Source organism: Oreochromis aureus, linkage group 7 (genome assembly GCF_013358895.1).
Source record: "Oreochromis aureus strain Israel breed Guangdong linkage group 7, ZZ_aureus, whole genome shotgun sequence".
NCBI lineage: Eukaryota > Metazoa > Chordata > Actinopteri > Cichliformes > Cichlidae > Oreochromis > Oreochromis aureus.
Window position 1 is genome coordinate 57,029,909 of NC_052948.1, and position 19,318 is coordinate 57,049,226.

The 19,318-nt window shown below is 40.5% G+C and overlaps 1 protein-coding gene across 1 annotated transcript in view; it reads right to left on the reverse strand.

Moving 5' to 3' along the window:
* The window catches only part of LOC116329322 (DNA repair protein XRCC4-like), a 38,416-nt gene extending 19,964 nt beyond the window's left edge, over positions 1 to 18,452 (reverse strand). The window contains exons 1-3 of the mRNA XM_031751331.2: positions 18,330 to 18,452; positions 7,513 to 7,650; positions 5,626 to 5,816 (exon numbers count right to left, since the gene is read on the reverse strand). Of these exons, the coding sequence (XP_031607191.1) occupies positions 5,626 to 5,816; positions 7,513 to 7,648 (327 nt within the window). The 5' untranslated portion in view covers positions 7,649 to 7,650; positions 18,330 to 18,452. The remainder of the gene's footprint in view (positions 1 to 5,625; positions 5,817 to 7,512; positions 7,651 to 18,329) is intronic.
* Positions 18,453 to 19,318: the final 866 nt, after the last annotated feature.

Here is a 19,318-nt window from a genome sequence, read left to right on the forward strand (position 1 = left end):
TTTGATATTCTTGATAAGATCTTTGGCTGTCATAACCATATCATAACATGACAGCCCTACTACCAAGTATTTCATTACTGATGAAACTACTAAATGTATTTTGAGACTTTGATAAAATATTTTAGATGGTGATTTGCTGGCAGTAAAAACAAACAAACAAACAAACAAAAAACTCCATAACATCATAATATCAGGTTCAGGCTACAGTGATGTACATTGAGGTACTTGTGTTTTTGGACAATGACGCAGTTTTTGTAGTTTGGACTCTCAACATTACCACTCTTGAATTTAAATCAAGGAATCAAATCAAGGCTTTAACACAAGTATGCATTAACTGTTTGGAAATCACACCCAGTCCAAAGTAGTTAGACCACTGACAGACAAGCAGTTTTCTGGGCCAGGCGAAGCGTGCTCCCTGTTTTTAGTGGAACTGTCAATTTGAGACCCAAAGAAACATTGATATAAGTGAGGGAGGTCATTGTCAGGTTGAAATACTAAAGAAAGCCTATCAGAGAGAGCGAAAACTTAAAGAATGAAATAAAACTCTAATCAAAACTGTCTGATTTAATAGTATTAAGGTTAAACTACTATGTTTAGACTTAATGAGGTTATGGACCATCTCACTCAAACATAGGGATCAGTGTCCTCTGAGAAACAAAATTTTCTCTCAAACATGTTTGCATTCACACAAAGACATGGAGCATAAATGTGCTCTAATTTCTCACCCCTGTGATCCACAGCACCCTAAATAACTGTGTTTCATGGGGGGAGTAATAGTTGTGTGTCTCCAGACTGGATAAGAGAGATAAACAGCAGAAAATCAACACCAAATGCTGATATAATATCCTCCACGTACTGTTTTAATTGAGTAGCAGTTCCTGGATTAATCATTTGATGCCAGCTTAAAAGCAAGTAAATACCCACAGACTGCCATGTAAAAATACTCAGCTTCACAGCATTAAAAAGCATCTTTAAAGCCTGGCACAAACAAAAGAAATAAAAAGTGTTTTATTCTTTAAGGATAGTTTTCCCCTGTGTTTCAATCAACTCAGCCACACTGCAACTTTAAGTATCAACAAAGCCAATTGTGGTGAGTTACAGTCACAATTAGGCTCTTGTTCGGGTTGTATGAAGGGAGAATTACGTGACAAACAATCTTTTCCTCTCTGAAGTGGAAGACTTTACATTTCACTATTCACTCGCTTTTTGAGGCAGTTTCAGCAGAACATTTGAGGAACTTTCTACTGAATAGACAAACCAGTCATTTATCCCTTTCTGCATTTCCACACTTCCTGTTTCTTCTCAGTGTCTAACCTTTGCCAGCTATTACTTCATCAGCTCTTACAAATGGTAAGTAAATAACATGTGACTGAAATATTACATATTGAAATGGAAATGGCTTTTCTAAGGCGCTCTGGCAAAAACGTTCTAGTTATATTCTCATTGTATTCACTGAGTTAGTATTATGCTCTTAGTCATCATAAGTCTACCTCCAACACAAAATATTGAGAGCAATAGGAAACCTATGTTGTCATAGGAACAGTACTGCTTGGAACTCTGACTCACTGATTCACATAAATTAACAGCTAGACACTTTTATTTCAGGACTGGCCCCCCACTTACTCAAAATTTACAACCAAGAAGGGTGAATGTTGTATTTCTCCTTTATCCCCCAACCTAATAGCGACTAAGACTAAAAATCTAAGATGTATTTCCATTAACTCTAATAACTTATATTATGCACATTTTCAAGGGTGTCAAAAAAACCCTCAAACAGACAAAAAAAAAAACCTAAATTAAACATAGAAACAATTTAATCCCGGCTCTTCAATTCAGTGTTAAATTGTATAGTTAGGCAATTTGTTATTAGCAGACCTAATGCAGAACCTGAGAGATGTATCTGGGCTTCTACAGTGGCTTGCAAAAGTATTCGGCCCCCTTGAACTTTTCCACATTTTGTCACATTACAGCCACAAACATGAATCAATTTTATTGGAATTCCACGTGAAAGACCAATACAAAGTGGTGTACACATGAGAAGTGTAACAAAAATCATACATGATTCCAAACATTTTTTACAAATAAATAACTGCAAAGTGGGGTGTGCGTAATTATTCAGCCCCCTGAGTCAATACTTTGTAGAACCACCTTTTGCTGCAATTACAGCTGCCAGTCTTTTAGGGTATGTCTCTACCAGCTTTGCACATCTAGAGACTGAAATCCTTGCCCATTCTTCTGTGCAAAACAGCTCCAGCTCAGTCAGATTAGATGGACAGCGTCTGTGAACAGCAGTTTTCAGATCTTGCCACAGATTCTCGATTGGATTTAGATCTGGACTTTGACTGGGCCATTCTAACACATGGATAGGTTTTGTTTTAAACCATTCCATTGTTGCCCTGGCTTTATGTTTAGGGTCGTTGTCCTGCTGGAAGGTGAACCTCCACCCCAGTCTCAAGTCTTAGGCAGACTCCAAGAGGTTTTCTTCCAAGATTGCCCTGTATTTGGCTCCATCCATCTTCCCATCAACTCTGACCAGCTTCCCTGTCCCTGCTGAAGAGAAGCACCCCCAGAGCATGATGCTGCCACCACCATATTTGACAGTGGGGATGGTGTGTTCAGAGTGATATGCAGTGTTAGTTTTCCGCCACACATAGCGTTTTGCATTTTGACCAAAAAGTTCCATTTTGGTCTCATCTGACCAGAGCACCTTCTTCCACATGTTTGCTGTGTCCCCCACGTGGCTTGTGGCGAACTGCAAACGGGACTTCTTATGGTTTTCTGTTAACAATGGCTTTCTTCTTGCCACTCTTCCATAAAGGCCAACTTTGTGCAGTGCACGACTAATAGTTGTCCTATGGACAGATTCCCCCACCTGAGCTGTAGATCTGTGCAGCTCGTCCAGAGTCACCATGGGCCTCTTGGCTGCATTTCTGATCAGCGCTCTCCTTGTTCGGCCTGTGAGTTTAGGTGGACGGCCTTGTCTTGGCAGGTTTACAGTTGTGCCATACTCCTTCCATTTCTGAATGATTGCTTGAACAGTGCTCCGTGGGATGTTCAAGGCTTGGGAAATCTTTTTGTAGCCTAAGCCTGCTTTAAATTTCTCAATAACTTTATCCCTGACCTGTCTGGTGTGTTTTTTGGATTTCATGGTGTTGTTGCTCCCAATATTCTCTTAGACAACCTCTGAGGCCGTCACAGAGCAGCTGTATTTGTACTGACATTAGATTACACACAGGTGCACTCTATTTAGTCATTAGCACTCATCAGGCAATGTCTATGGGCAACTGACTGCACTCAGACCAAAGGGGGCTGAATAATTACGCACACCCCACTTTGCAGTTATTTATTTGTAAAAAATGTTTAGAATCATGTATGATTTTCGTTCCACTTCTCAAGTGTACACCACTTTGTATTGTTCTTTCACGTGGAATTCCAATAAAATTGATTCATGTTTGTGGCTGTAATGTGAAAAATGTGGAAAAGTTCAAGGGGGCCGAATACTTTTGCAAGCCACTGTAGGTGATCCATCGGTTGTTTCTTATAGCCCCATCAGAAATGGAAGGAGTGGCTTAACAAAGAAACAAATACAATTTTCTTCTGAAATGGTAAATGGACTAATACTTGTACACCACTATTTTACCCGGAGCACTTAAAGCACATTTTGCTACAAGCCTCATTCACCCAATCATGCACACATTCATCCACGTGCTGTTTTCTGTACCCAAGCTCCTTATCTAATATTCACACACTCAAAACTCAGGGTTCAGTATCTTGCCCAGGAATACTTCAAAACGCTGGAATGGTAAACGGCCGGCTCTACTACTTGAGCCACAGCCGCATAATAGCTTACAGCAACTGGTATTCACCCATCTGACCCTGCTTAGCTTCCGAGATCAGATAAAACTGGGCGTGCAAATAGTCAGATACAAGGACTGGAAGGAGTGAAAAACGCAGCCAGTGTCCAAAGATACCATCTAAAATACTAAAGTTAGATGCTCCCTGAGGTGGTTGGCTGTGTCCAAGTGTGAGACACTCATTTCTGGGCTCTGCTGGCATTCAGCAGAGCTTGACAGGAGCAGAAATAGGGAGACATTACAGTGAAGGCTCATGTTATGACTCAAAAGCTTATGACAGATGAATAACTGGGCTTTTCTCTGTTGCGGAAGAAAAGCCTTGGCCACCTCTAATAACACATCGCTGCACACGTCAGTAAACTGACAAACTGTACTTTCATTTTTTTTATTTTATTTTTTTTAAATTGCAACATAGATTCATTTCCCTTTTGCTGTTATGGAAGCACTCAACATTTCCATTTTTTCACAACTACGATGAGAACATAGGCCTGTCTCTAAATCTTGTATGTGTATTCACACAGTGAACTTTTAAAGAAGCGTTACTCAGTCAACTGCCAAATACCATCATTCCGTCTATCGAAATATGAAACACCAGCAGTGCAAATATACTAAAGGTCATACTTCATAAAGCAACTAATCAATAATAAATGCGAAGCCACAAACCAAGAACAAAGATTCAAACGACAAAGAGCAACAAAAAATACAAGAAACAAATCAAAAAGATTCATAAAACTACAACAAATAACAACAAAATATGAAGAAAGAGACAAAAATAAGCACACTACACAGATACAAAGTAACCACAAAGAGACAAGAAAATACACTGAGGAACCACAACAACCAGAAAACATTTCATTTAACCTGCAGAGAAGTAGTGCAAAAGTCAAAATAGAAGGCTTGCTGACATTTAACTTATCAAAATGTTTGAAAAATAATAGAAACGTGTGAAGCACATCTAAAGCTGGGCATACACTGTGCGATTTTTTCAGTCCCGTTATTCAGCTCCTGCTCAAACTGTACGATTGAATCGCACGGGTTAGAAGTTCGTAGGTCACGATGCAGGGTCTGACACTATACGGCCCGATGCTCTGATGCGACATGAAGCTTATAACACAAAATCTGTCTCTCGCGCTCCCTCTCTCTCCCTCTCTGTCATTCACTCACACAGACACACACACCACCACCATCAACTTTGCTAAATTGCTAATAAAAAAAACAGGCAGCTGTGATTGAGCAGCAATGTCCATCCAACTTTTTTCATGGTTGTTGTGGTCGTGATAATTTTTTGAGGCCACAACGAAAAGGCTCGGATGAGCTTGCCAAAGTTCTACAAGTTGGGCATGCATGTCTTGTGTCCAGATCACACGCTGCACTGCCGTGCTACTCCGTCTTTTTCACTTTCATTTCTGTGTTTGCGCATGTGCAGTGTGAGAGGTTGAGTTGATACCCTCACGACGGGCGACAGGATTTCAAAAAGGTTTGATTTTCTTGCAACCATACAATTGTTGATCGGGAGCTGGTCGTGAGGTGTTAATCGCTTCTCGTTACCCCATGTATACTACACAATGCACGACACACAATTAAGGCGAAACTCGGGCTGATCCCAAAACTGTCGCTCGACTGAAAAGTCTGCTCAAAATGAGCCAAAAATCGCACAGTGTATTCCCAGCTCAACCACACTACACTGTTTATCTAACCCACTGCTATCTGGGTGTCATAGTGAGATATTAGGGAGAGGGTGATATTCATGAGTTAGACATGCAGCACTCACTGAGATATCCTTCTGCATCTTCTCATATGTCAGTGTCAAAGTGGAACTGTGACCTGGGGGATTAGGTGTCAAAGAGAAGTTGTAGGTGTTGGAGTTTTCTTTCCCTGTAAAGGCTTGCTCGATGTCCTCGATATATCTTTCCAATGGCATCTCCAGTTCCTCTGCCTCATTGCACACCACTGCACCCTTCACTGTATAGGAAAAAAATAAATAAAAAGAGCATCACGTCTAAAATTAAAATTAAGAAAAAGATGATCCCAAATCTTCTAGCAGCTAATCCACTATGTTACTCAATGAGATGGAAACAGTGTTGGTTTTTGAGGAAAAAAAGTGTACAGTGGGCACATTTAAGTTTAGCAACATCAGAATCTGTTAGTGTATGACAAGGGGCACTCTTCATGAATTGAGGCTGGAACCTCCAGTGCTAAAAAATGAAGCCAGACATTTGGTCCAGATTGGGCAAATAAAATTTGATGGCGAATAATTGGAATTTGCCAGGGCGCCACGGCCACGCCCTTTGACGAAAACTCAAAAGCTCTACAATTTAATATTGCCTAGGTCTGTAGATTAGACTGACCAAATGTGAAGTTCATCTGATAAAACCCCTAGGAGAAGTTGCAAAAGTACAACAACTGGAAATGGTCAAATCTGTGCCAAAATGTCTTTCTGTTGGCTTTGGGACATGGGTCTATCGGACCCATGGATTTGCATGTTACACGTGTACCAAATTTCATACAACTATGTGAAACCCAGCACGGGGGCGTAATTTTTCTCATTCTGTAGGGGGTTCTACTGAGCCATTTTGCCCCACCCATGTCTGAAACAAAAAAATAATAAAATTTTCACCAGACTTGACACGTGTGCAATATTTCATGAGTTTTTAAATATGTTAAACCCCCCAAAAAGCTGATTCATTTGCTTTAATAATAACAGTAATAAATGGAGCGATTACAAGAGGTCTTCACACATTTCGTGCTTGGGCCCTTAATGATTTTGATAATTACTGTAAATACAGGACTGCTGTGGTATAAACGTTGCACTGTGTGTTGATTTACAGTTGGTGTCGTAAACCACCACCTCTGTTCAAAGATGGTCGCTCACGGTGGACATAGATGGCCTCTTTCACTCCTCTTTCAAACCATCTGTCCTCTCTGTCCAAAATGTGAACATTGGCATCCTCGAAAGAGTGACTTTTATCCTTAAGATGCAGGTGGACTGCTGAGTCTTGTCCTGTAAAAGTTGATTCAGTTCCTCTAAACACAGCGGTTTTCAGTCATCTGGTTTTTAGTCATCACTCATCCAAGTGACTTCTTGAACCTCCTCAGACTCAGACTGTAGAGACGGAAGAAGTCACTTGGGTTCAGATAAATGGTATCAAGGATTTTTGTCTGAATTACTGAGCTTGCAACAAAACATTATTTGTCTTTATTTTTTGCATTTAGCATTTTCTAAACTAATTTTCCACTTAGCATGCAGCAGCTTTCTGAAGAACAAACTAAATTCATCTATCAAAGATATAGCAAAAACTTTCAGAATGGCCAAGTCAGCTACACCAGAACAGCAGAAAACAACTTGGCCCCGTCACACAGGCCTAGAAGCTCATTAGTGACCCCTTGGTAACCACTGGTTGATAAGGAAAAATGTATTTTCAGGAATGATTAGCAGCTGGTTACTGGAGGTTGCCAGCAGTTGCTCAGTGAAATTGGTACCAATTTCCAATGTCCAAGGCAATCATTTATCTCAAAGGACTTTAAGCCTTTGAAGTTTATCTTGAGCCTCTGAAAACTGGGGACTGTGTATAAAAATGGCATGTGATGTAAAAGACATAAAAGTATATAATATAAGGTAATAAACTGTGAAGTCAAGCTGAGTGATTTTTGTTTTTACCTTCCCCTCTCCATGCATCTTGTCCATCAGTAAGCAGCAACTGGAAGCCGGTACTAAAGTTGCACCCTTCCCAGTCCACCCGCAGGAAGTAGGTGGTGTCTGAGCAGAGATTAATTTCACGCACTGATGTGTGCATCCCTGCAGACAGACAGACCACAAACTGATTAAAAGATCACTTAAGTTTTCTGAGTACTTTAATAGGTACTTACAACTTCATTTGGTTCACATCATTTCATTACATCAAACCTTTCAATGACCCCACATGTGAGGTCAGCATGACAGAAATGATTGATTACAGGACAAAGACGATCACTCAGAACAACTTTGTACTGATTTCCCTTTAAGGCAGTAGTGTTCAAACCCAGGCCTCGAGGGCCGGTGTCCTGCAGGTTTTAGATGTGTCCTTGATCCATCACAGCTGATTTAAATGGCTAAATTACCTCCTCAACATGTCTTGAAGTTCTCCAGATGCCTGGTAATGAACTAATCATTTGATTCAGGTGTGTAGACCCAGCGTGAGATCTAAAACCTGCAGGACACTGGCACTTGAGGCCTGGAGTTGGCCAAGCCTGCTTTAAGGGATTAAGTGGAGAGGACATACCACTTTTTTTTTTTTTTTAAAAAAAAGAAAAGAAGAAAGATTCAAGTCTGTAACTGTCTTTTCATTGAAGTGCATTTCTGGTTTCCCTCATTGAGCAGCCACATACTTGTGCTCTTCATTCGAGAAAAAAACAGATTGCCAATGTTTCTGTCCACTGTACTTGACCTGTAACTGTATTTGTCAAAGTGGTCAATAGGCACAAATTTATTTTATTTTATTTTATGACATAAAGAAATATAGATAGATAGAGTGAGCTTGTCTCATTTTGCAACTCTTCATCATTCTCTCACATAAAGAAATTAAGAAACCAAGAGATTCTTGAATGCATAGTATTTTTCAGAAAATAAAATAAAATGGTTTTTATTTCTTTGGTTTTGTAAATTTGTAATTTTCTGTATGACCATGGTCTGATCTTTATTGATGTAAATCTTTTGAAACTAAAGCTAAAACTCTGGCTCTTTAAAAGCTAGAGACTGTTAGCATGGGGATTGGCAGACCTGACGACTGGATGGGTTTCAGAACTGATGAAGGTCTATCATAACTCCCAGAGCATCCACTATAGCCAGTTGTTCCCATGTCAGCCCATGATTTACATCCTCTCTCTCCCCACTGAGCAGGACAGAAGAATAAATCTCCTTAAAGTATACTTTTTTTTATTCATCTGGGAAACAATACCTGTGGGGATAAAGCCATTTTTACAGAGAACAAAGTCATATTATGAGAATAAAGGGAAAGTGGATTTCTATAAAGGAATCTAATAAGCCTCCAGAAGTTGAAACAAACAAGGCTTGCCTATCAGTTTAGAGAACTGCTGAAGTGGAAAGCACTAAATCATTAAGACACTTCCAAAATGGCTGAGTTTAGTTTATTAGGATCCCCAGCATAGCAGCAGCTATTCTTCCTGGAGTCATAAATTTTACATTAAACACACACTGACAGTGCACTTTAACTACATACACATGAGCATATAACATAACAAAACAAAACAAAGAAAAAAAAATGCGCACAAACAACAATAGCTTCTTACAACTCAAATTACCTTGCATGTCAGAAGATTGATGATATATAATTTATAATGGTATAAATAAATTTAATTTAATGCAATTCCGCAGTATGCACACAACAACCCAGGTTTTTTTTTTTGTTTTTTTTTTTTTTTTATAAATGGATAGTTGGGGTTTTTGTTAATGGTCACAAAAGAAGCTGTTTGTGAGTCTGGAGGTGTGGGACCTGATTGACCTGAGGCACTGACCAGAGGGGAGCGGGTCAAACAGGTGGTGGAGCTGGGTGCAAGGAGTCAACTGTGATGGTCCTGGTTTTTCTGAGACAGGAGGAAATGGCAATGGCCTCCAGGGGTGGCAGACGGCAGCCAATGATTTTTTGGGCGGTATTAATTACACTCTGCGAAGCCTTCCTATTCTCGGTAGTGGTCCCTGTGTACCAAACACCCTGCCAGGAGCTGTAGAAGGCCAGCAGCAGCTTCTTATTCTTCCTCAGAACAAAGAGGAAATGCAGCTGCTGTTGGGCCTTCTTTACCATGGCGTTGGTGTTATGGGTCCAGGTGAGAACGGCGGGGATGTCGGTGCTCAGCCTCAAACCAAGCAAAGAAGGTGTTGAGCTTCTCTGCAAGTTTGAGGCTGCTGTCAGGGGTTTGCGGGCTCCGTCCTTTGTAGTTGGTGAGGGCTTGGATACCTCTCCACACCTGGTGGGGGGTTGTTGTCGGTAAGGAAGCCATTTATTCTCCTCCTGTAGGCCCCCTTGGCCGGTTTGATGCCCCTCCTCAGGTTGGCTCTGGTAGTGCTGTACATGGAACTGTGCCTCAGCCTGAAGTTTGAATTACGATTTCTGATCTGCGCCTGTACTTTACTCATCATCCAAGGTTTTTGGTTAGGAAAAATCGAGATGGTTTTAGTCACTATCACATTAACCACACAACACGTAATGCAGAAAAGGACAGACTGAGTGAAGGTATCCAGGTCCTGCTGTTCAAAGATGTACCACGCTGTCAAATCAAAACAGTCATGTAGCTGAAGGAGAGCAACATCTAGCCATGTTTTAATGACCTGGGTGCTTGTTTCCTGGGAGGGATGCAGGAGCAGAGTGAGGTGGTCAGATTGTCCCAGGTGGGGGATGAGTGTCGCTTTGTGGGCATGCTTGATGTTGCTTTACACGTGTTCCAGTGCCCTGTCCCACCAGTGTCCTGGCAGTGTAAATGTATCTATACGACTGCTAGAGCTGGGCGATATAAGATTTTTTCATATCGCGATATGTTTTTTTCATTTCAGGCGATAACGATATATATCACGATATAAGCCAAATAAGTATATTTGTAAGATTTAAATGTGCCGTTGCTCACAAGTAAAATGTGAAATAATTAGCAGCTTGTTTTAATTTAAATATTTATTTCCCATAATAAGTTCAACAGGGCAGATGTACTTAAGGAACATGAGACTTAAGTTTCAGATAAAGGCAAATATTGCAAACTACACAAAAGGCAGCCGCTAAAGCGTTTAAGTTTCAAAATAGAACAAACAAAACAGACTACTAAATTGTCAATTCCACTTAGAAACAAAATATTAATTCTAAAAATAAATCTTAGGTCGTTTTACAGAAGAACAGACAAAATTGACTAACTTTTGTCAATATCAAATAAACTGAGAACTAAAAGGAAATTCTCAATCTCTCCTTGTTGTATAGCTTAGCTTTTCAAACAGTTTTAACAGTTACTTTAGTCTGACAAAAGCCCAATGACGAATTAGCGCTTTCAGTCAGAGACTGAGCATGCACCGCTTTATTGTATTTCCAGACTTGCTTTCGGCACAATTTACAGTGCGCGCTACTCTGTTTTTTGTCAGACTTGAAATAGCCAAAATACCTTCACACTACGGAACTTCTGTGGCCCTTCTGTTCGACAAGCTCTCCGGCATTGGAACCATCATCTGTTTTTTCTTCGGTAACCTTCGCTCACACTCTCGGTTGATTTTTCTCTAGTCGGCAAATTCCTTTCCTTCATTACCCGGGCTGCACGGCTGCAAAAACAAATACACATGTGCGCCTTGGCGCTTGTGCTGTACGTAACAAGTCACGTGACGTGACGCTGCGGCTGTGATTGGTTCGGCTCTGCGCTACTTAATTTGGATTGGCTGTTCTTTTTTTTTTTTCTTTTTTTTTTAAGAGGACAAGAGAGATGAGGCCTATCGCAATAGTTTAATTTTTCTATCGAGAAAAAGTTATTTCGCAATACATATCGTTATCGTTTTATCGCCCAGCTCTAACGACTGCCTAATGCTGATTGGTTGATAAGTGGGCCAGAATATTTCATGAAGCATAGCAGAGTTCGCTGAGAAGGGGAGAATGTAGGGCTGTTCGATATAACGATATATATCGGATGACGATATAAAAACGTCTATCGTCTCATTTTACGCTATCGTTTGTTTCGTGGTGTCGCAAAATAAACTGTTTACGGCAATATTTTTTCACCGTTTTGATGGGTCACTGTAGTGGCTATATTAATTTCTTAAAGTTCTCTCTTTCTCTTATATTTAATATAACCACACTACGGACGGACAAGCGCCTGTTTTTATGCGTTGTGGTTAGCAACAACGACGGTAACACCACCTCGTGTCCGCTTGTTTATGTTCCACATAAACCTTTCACAATAAAGCTCAAGATCCTGTTGAGACTTTTCAAAATAAACTGAATCACGTGAAAGAGCAGATTTACGGATGAGAAGTAAAAAAGAGCCGCCAGGTGCTAAAAAATAAACCTTAGACTCAAACATTAGAACAGGTTTTTCCCCGCAGCACGCCGTGTAATAAATACTCACAAAGAAAACGGCGGCCATTACAACTTATGTCTAAAAATGTATCGTTTCATGCATCTGTTAAAACACTGGACTTCAGCTACATGACGCGCAGCTGGAAACACTTCCCGCAAGTCGAGCTGCCCGAGATTCACAGAATTTACAGAAAATGTTAAATTTTTGTGATTTATATCATTATCGGGACGACAGATGTCTTATATCGGGATATGAGATTTTGGTCATATCGCACAGCCCTAGGAGAATGGCAAAAAAACTTCAAAGACCAACAAATTAAAGAATGAAAACCACAGATAGTGGTTGCAGCGGACACTTATTATTATTTTTAACACTCTGCTTCACTTCAGGTCTTTGTATGTTATAACTTCGTTCTTCTCTGCGGCTGGCTTACGGACCAACAAAAACATAAGCAAGACCTTGTAAAATCCAAACGATAGCGAGTCTCAATCCCTCGCTCGTCTGAAACTCTACTGTCATCATTTTTTCCCTGTCTGGTAATACATGCATAATAACTCAACGCAATGTGCCAGGTACAAAATTTTCCATTGGGGGGGGGGATTAATGATACATTTGCAGCATCTAGGAGAAAAATAACTCACAGTGAATTATGTGCAGGCAGCTTAATATTTCCATGACAGCTTATACTCGATGGTTACGATAAAGCAATTTAAACCATCATACGTGGAAATACTCGCAATACATTGAGTATATCTGTGTTACATCCTGTGAGACTGTGGGAGTGTGTGGGTGGGGTGTTTGCCCACTCTCCCCGCCTCCTCCTCTCTTGCCACTCCTACCCCCTCTGTCTCTCTCACTCTCCTCTCTCCCCAGGACACACCTGCTTTTGATTAGCCTCGTTTGCCACCTGACTCCAGTCAGCAATCACCTCTGAGGCTATTTAAACTGGGGATGAGCTGTGAGCAGGGTGGTTTTTCCCTCTGTGGCTCTACACGGTTTTGTGCTAGGTTTTGGACAGACAGCCTCCTTTTGACTAGTGAGTAGACGGGCTTGTGGGCCCTGAGAGTGTCTCCCTGTGGTGAGGAGTAGAGTAGGAAGTGTGGGAAGTGCCTCCCTTTTTTGTTTAGTAGTTTTCTTGTCTTTTGTTGCTGCGAGTGTTTTCTTTGTTTCTTTGGCATTATTGGTAAAACGGCGTTGCCGGCTCTTGAAGTTAATGTCGTTTGTAATAAACCTATATCATTTGTAATAAAACTATTATTACAGAACAACTCTGTCCGTTTTCCTTTTCATTCTGTTTCCGGACTCATTTGTTACTGGTCCCCTCACTCGCATGCCTAGACCCCTTCGGGGGGAACGTAACAATCTGATATATCACCCACCACTACAACAATGCTCCATCTCGTGGCAGATGGTTGCATAACATTTAGGACACAAGCTATCAAAGGGTATTGACTACTTACCAAAAAATAAGTATCTAGTTTCATTCCAACCTAGGGAAACAAAAATACATCAAAACTAGAAACCAAAATAAAAGAAATGAATTAACCTCACTAAAAAGAGTCAGTTGCTATAAGCATAAGCATGGCTGGATGTCTCAGCTTCACATTACTTTCTCTGATGTTGTGGAATTCAGCCCTTCTTTTTGTCACAAAAAATTGGCAGACGTCAGCAGTGAACAAACTCATTTGCTATTTAGTTCAAGTCAAGATGATTAAAAGACAGGTCTTTCAAGCCAGGGGTGGCTCAGGTGGGGGAGCAGATCAGCTACTGATTGGAAGGTTGGTGGTTCGATCCTTGGCTTCCCGAGCGTTCATCGGAGTGTGAATGTTGGTCAGTTTGCGCTTGTGTTTAGAAGTGCTTGTATGAGTGGGTGTGAATGGGGTGAATGAGGCATGTTGTATACAGCACTTTGAGTACTCCGGGACAGTAGAAAAGCGCTATATACAGGGAGTGCAGAATTATTAGGCAAGTTGTATTTTTGAGGAATAATTTTATTATTGAACAACAACCATGTTCTCAATGAACCCAAAAACTCATTAATATCAAAGCTGAATGTTTTTGGAAGTAGTTTTAGTTTGTTTTTAGTTTTAGCTATTTTAGGGGGATATCTGTGTGTGCAGGTGACTATTACTGTGCATAATTATTAGGCAACTTAACAAAAACAAATATATACCCATTTCAATTATTTATTTTTACCAGTGAAACCAATATAACATCTCCACATTCACAAATATACATTTCTGACATTCAAAAACAAAACAAAAACAAATCAGCGACCAATATAGCCACCTTTCTTTGCAAGGACACTCAAAAGCCTGCCATCCATGGATTCTGTCAGTGTTTTGATCTGTTCACCATCAACATTGCGTGCAGCAGCAACCACAGCCTCCCAGACACTGTTCAGAGAGGTGTACTGTTTTCCCTCCTTGTAAATCTCACATTTGATGATGGACCACAGGTTCTCAATGGGGTTCAGATCAGGTGAACAAGGAGGCCATGTCATTAGTTTTTCTTCTTTTATACCCTTTCTTGCCAGCCACGCTGTGGAGTACTTGGACTGCGTGTGATGGAGCATTGTCCTGCATGAAAATCATGTTTTTCTTGAAGGATGCAGACTTCTTCCTGTACCACTGCTTGAAGGTGTCTTCCAGAAACTGGCAGTAGGACTGGGAGTTGAGCTTGACTCCATCCTCAACCCGAAAAAGGCCCCACAAGCTCATCTTTGATGATACCAGCCCAAACCAGTACTCCACCTCCACCTTGCTGGCGTCTGAGTCAGACTGGAGCTCTCTGCCCTTTACCAATCCAGCCACGGGCCCATCCATCTGGCCCATCAAGACTCACTCTCATTTCATCAGTCCATAAAACCTTAGAAAAATCAGTCTTGAGATATTTCTTGGCCCAGTCTTGACGTTTCAGCTTGTGTGTCTTGTTCAGTGGTGGTCATCTTTCAGCCTTTCTTACCTTGGCCATGTCTCTGAGTATTGCACACCTTGTGCTTTTGGGCACTCCAGTGATGTTGCAGCTCTGAAATATGGCCAAACTGGTGGCAAGTGGCATCTTGGCAGCTGCACGCTTGACTTTTCTCAGTTCATGGGCAGTTATTTTGCGCCTTGGTTTTCCACACGCTTCTTGCGACCCTGTTGACTATTTTGAATGAAACGCTCGATTGTTCGATGATCACGCTTCAGAAGCTTTGCAATTTTAAGACTGCTGCATCCCTCTGCAAGATATCTCACTATTTTTGACTTTTCTGAGCCTGTCAAGTCCTTCTTTTGACCCATTTTGCCAAAGGAAAGGAAGTTGCCTAATAATTATGCACACCTGATATAGGGTGTTGATGTCATTAGACCACACCCCTTCTCATTACAGAGATGCACATCACCTAATATGCTTAATTGGTAGTAGGCTTTCGAGCCTATACAGCTTGGAGTAAGACAACATGCATGAAGAGGATGATGTCGACAAAATACTCATTTGCCTAATAATTCTGCACTCCCTGTAAGAATCAGTCCATGTGGGTCTACTGGAGACCTGTCCTCACACCGTCTACAAGACTGCTTTTCGATTCGTGAGAGTGCTGCTGTTTTTGCACATCACACTTCAGAGCATTGACATGAGCATTTAGTATTGAAGCAGATATTGGAAGGATGTAATTAAAGGTGCAGTGCTCTCAAACATGTGTCTGGCTTCATGGTGGTGTTTATCCATCCAACAACTTTCTCCACTGCACACAGCCTGTGTTTAGACCTAATTAAAGGCTGTGTATCAGTGCATTAGAGCAGTTACATAGTTACATAGATATGATAACATGGTTGTAAAAAGCTCAACTTGGCCATGTTGCCACTGTAGCCAGTACAGTAGCCAAAACTGACATTGCCATTCCAATGAATTGCATTTTATGTATGTGACTAGAGGCCGGTTATAGTATGCTTTATAATTTATTTCAATTTAAAGATCACAAATAGCTATTTCACATTTTTTGTAACCAATAAACTTTTGTACATGTACAGCTGAGGTGTACCTAAGTGAATGGTATTTAAAGGTTTAATCAAAGGTATTTGATTCCCAGAGGAAATAAAAACACTACAAATTTACAATTGTAATATAAAGTTTTTGCATACAATGCATTCTCATTGTTTGGATAACTGCAACAGATATTATTTTATTTTTGCATTTCAGGATTGGACTGTTAAAAAGCCTTAAACATCTCCGACTCTTAAACATCAACATCAACACAGAATTTTACAAACTGAAAAAGGAAAAATAAAAACTTGAGCAAACTCTTCTGAAAATAAAACCTATGCAGTACGTCCTTTAATTTGATGCCCCTTTACAGGTATTTTAGCCCAGTCCATTACAAGGCTAACAACCATCCATCCAACCATCCAACAACTCACTTTCATGCCTATGATCAACTGATAATGACCAATCACAGTAACATGGATGTCACTGTACTGTGGGAGGAAGCTGGATTAGTTGAAGAGAGCCCACAAAGACATAGGAAGAATATGCAAACTCCAAACAAAAAGGCCGCAGCAGGGTTTCGAACTTCTTGCTGTGAGGTAACACTGCTAACCACTGCATCACTATGGCCTCCTCCATGAAACACGCAACAGTAATTTAACAAAACCAAATCAACCGACTCAATTTACTGGTGTTCCCTCTGTTCTGATGATATCCAAAGTGGTTCAGAGTCCAGCTAAATTAGTCTCCAATTCTTTTCCAGATATTTAAAGGAATAACCTAACCCTTAAGGAGATCAGTCCATCAGGTCCATCAGTTACAGTCAGGGAAAAAGCATTTTTTGAACACTGCGTATTTGTAAGTTTGCCCTCTAATAAAGAAATGATCAGTCTATAATTTCAGTGGTAGATTTATTTGAACAGTTGAGAGACAAAACAATAACAAAAAACATCTAAAAAAAAATAAATAAAATTATTCCCATTTTCATAAAGGAATTAAGTATTTCATCCCCTATAAATCAGCAAATCAGCATTCTGGCTCCCAGGTGTATTTTATAGAGGTAATGAGCTGATATTGGGAGCCTTCTCAACTTGTTACCTGTATAAAAGACAGCTGTCCATAGAAGCAGTCAATCTATCCAAGTTCCAAACTCTGCATCACGGCCAAGACCAAAGAGTTTCCAAGGATGTTAGGGACAAGATTGTGGACCTACACAAGGCTGGAATGGGCTACAAGACAATCGTTGCTTTTTGATGGTCTTCATCATAGCCCATCACGTCAACATCAACTTAATCCCATAGAAAATCTGTGGAGGAAGCTGAAGGTTTGAATGCCAAGCATCAGCCATGAAATTAATGACTTTGAGGGGATACGAAAAAAAAGTGGGACAAAATTCCCCCGAGATGTGTGCAAAACATGTGGCCAACTAAAAGACACATCTGGCCTCTGATTGCCAACAAAGATTTTGCCATCAAGTACTAAAGCACAAAATACTTATTTCCATCATGAAAATGCTAATTAATTTATAACTTTTTAAAATGCATTCTTCTGGATTTTTTTGTTATTGTTCTGTCTCTCACTGTTCAAATAAACCAACCATTGAAATTAAAGACTGATCATTTCTTTGTTAGTGGGCAAACTTACAAAATCAGCAGGGGTTTAAATCATTTTTCCCTGACTGTTACTGTGTCTGATCTCTTTTCCAGATCGCCAGGTTGTGCTCCCATATCTCGCTCCTGTCAGGTTACAGCTGAATAATTAGCTTAATGAAAATTTGAGTAAATGATGACAACAGACGTCATAAAATAACATATATAGAGCTCCACTAACGACGGCTTTTACTCACGCATGCAGTTAACTCAAGGTGAACATACTCTAAGTTGATTAAATTTACTTTGATCAGCTGTTCTCAAACAGAAAATTCAAAGTTGCCCATCTCAGAGGTGATCAACTCAGAGTTTATTTTTAAAGAGTTTGTTAAACAGGATTTCTAGTTACAGAGCAAGTGTGCTGAGCATCAACATTTGGGAAACTAACATATGTACTAAAATCCCGTTCGTTTAATGTTTTCTCACAGTCCACTCTAAGTATCAGGATGTATGTCCAAAAAACTGTCCCATGAATGATTATAAGAAATGCGCTCCTTCTCACAGTTGGACGTCTGTTTCCGAATCAGAACAAACTTCTTGCTGCTTCTTGCAGCAAACTCAGTCTCAGCTATTGAAAAGCATTAGCGATCTTTGCTTGTAATTTGAGATTTACACTAACTGAGAACAGATCCTGCGACTGCACTGTATGCTAACATGACCAGAACAAGCAGCTAGCAGCTAGCTTTCTTTGCAAACTCCTTTGACTAGCAGGTGCTAGCGAACTCAGCTCAGAGTGAGACACGAGTTGTTTGTAAACACAAGCATGAGCGTAGAAGTGTTCCTTCACATCTATATGAGAACAGCACATCTCTTCATGTCCTACCTTCAGCGCTTCAGCTGCACCTTTATGCGTCCGCCAATTTGTTTTGGGTTTTTGTTGACAAGCTGCACCGTGAACGTGGATGTACGTCATCACCCAGCGACATCCAGCAACCAAACAGATGAGGGGTGTGTGTGTGTGGTAAGAATGATGGAAAACTACAAAAGTATCACTCAAGACTCAAGAAAATAAAAATACCAAACGCATATGTGTATGTCTAGGTCAACAGGTTTATCTCTGCAGCTTTTGTCAGCCATTTTTTTCTGACTTCCATTTTTAACCCTCCAGCTCAGCATTCTCAGTGTTACACTATTGATGATATAGTGGACTACAGTAGTATACAGTCCCAGTAAAAAGAAACTACACCCTCTTTCAGTTCTAAGAGTTTAGGTATTGGTGCATAAACTATCTGTCTTTATGAATATTCTTATCACTTTGTCATCATTAAATGCAGGGTCATGTGCTTCCATGATGGTTCTTCTTGCTCTTCTTCTTTCTCAGGTTTCTGCTGCCTGAGGTATTCACTAAGCACACTGTCAGTTGTAGCCATCTTCCTGATGTACTCATGGATCTTTGTTGTTTCATCCTGGATAGTGATTCTGACACTCACTAATCCTCTGCCACCTTCCTTCCACTTAGTACACTCTCAGGATGCTGGATTTGGGTAGAAACCCTCCATGCATGGTAAGGAGCTCCCTTGTCTTGATGTCAGTGGGTTCTATCTCCTCTGGCCAGCTTATTATCCCAGCAGTGTATCTGATGACCGACAGAACATAGGTGTTGATTGCCCAGATCTTGTTCTTTCCATTCAGCTGACTCCTCAGGATTTGAGTTATTCTCTGCAGATTTTTGATTGTTGCAGCCTTCCTAGCCTCTTTATGATTACCATTTGCCTGTGGAATTCCCAGGTACTTGTACCTGTCCTCAGTGTCTGCAATGTTGTGTTTTAGTAGTGCAATACCCTCAGTTCTGATTGCCTTCTGTCTCTTTGT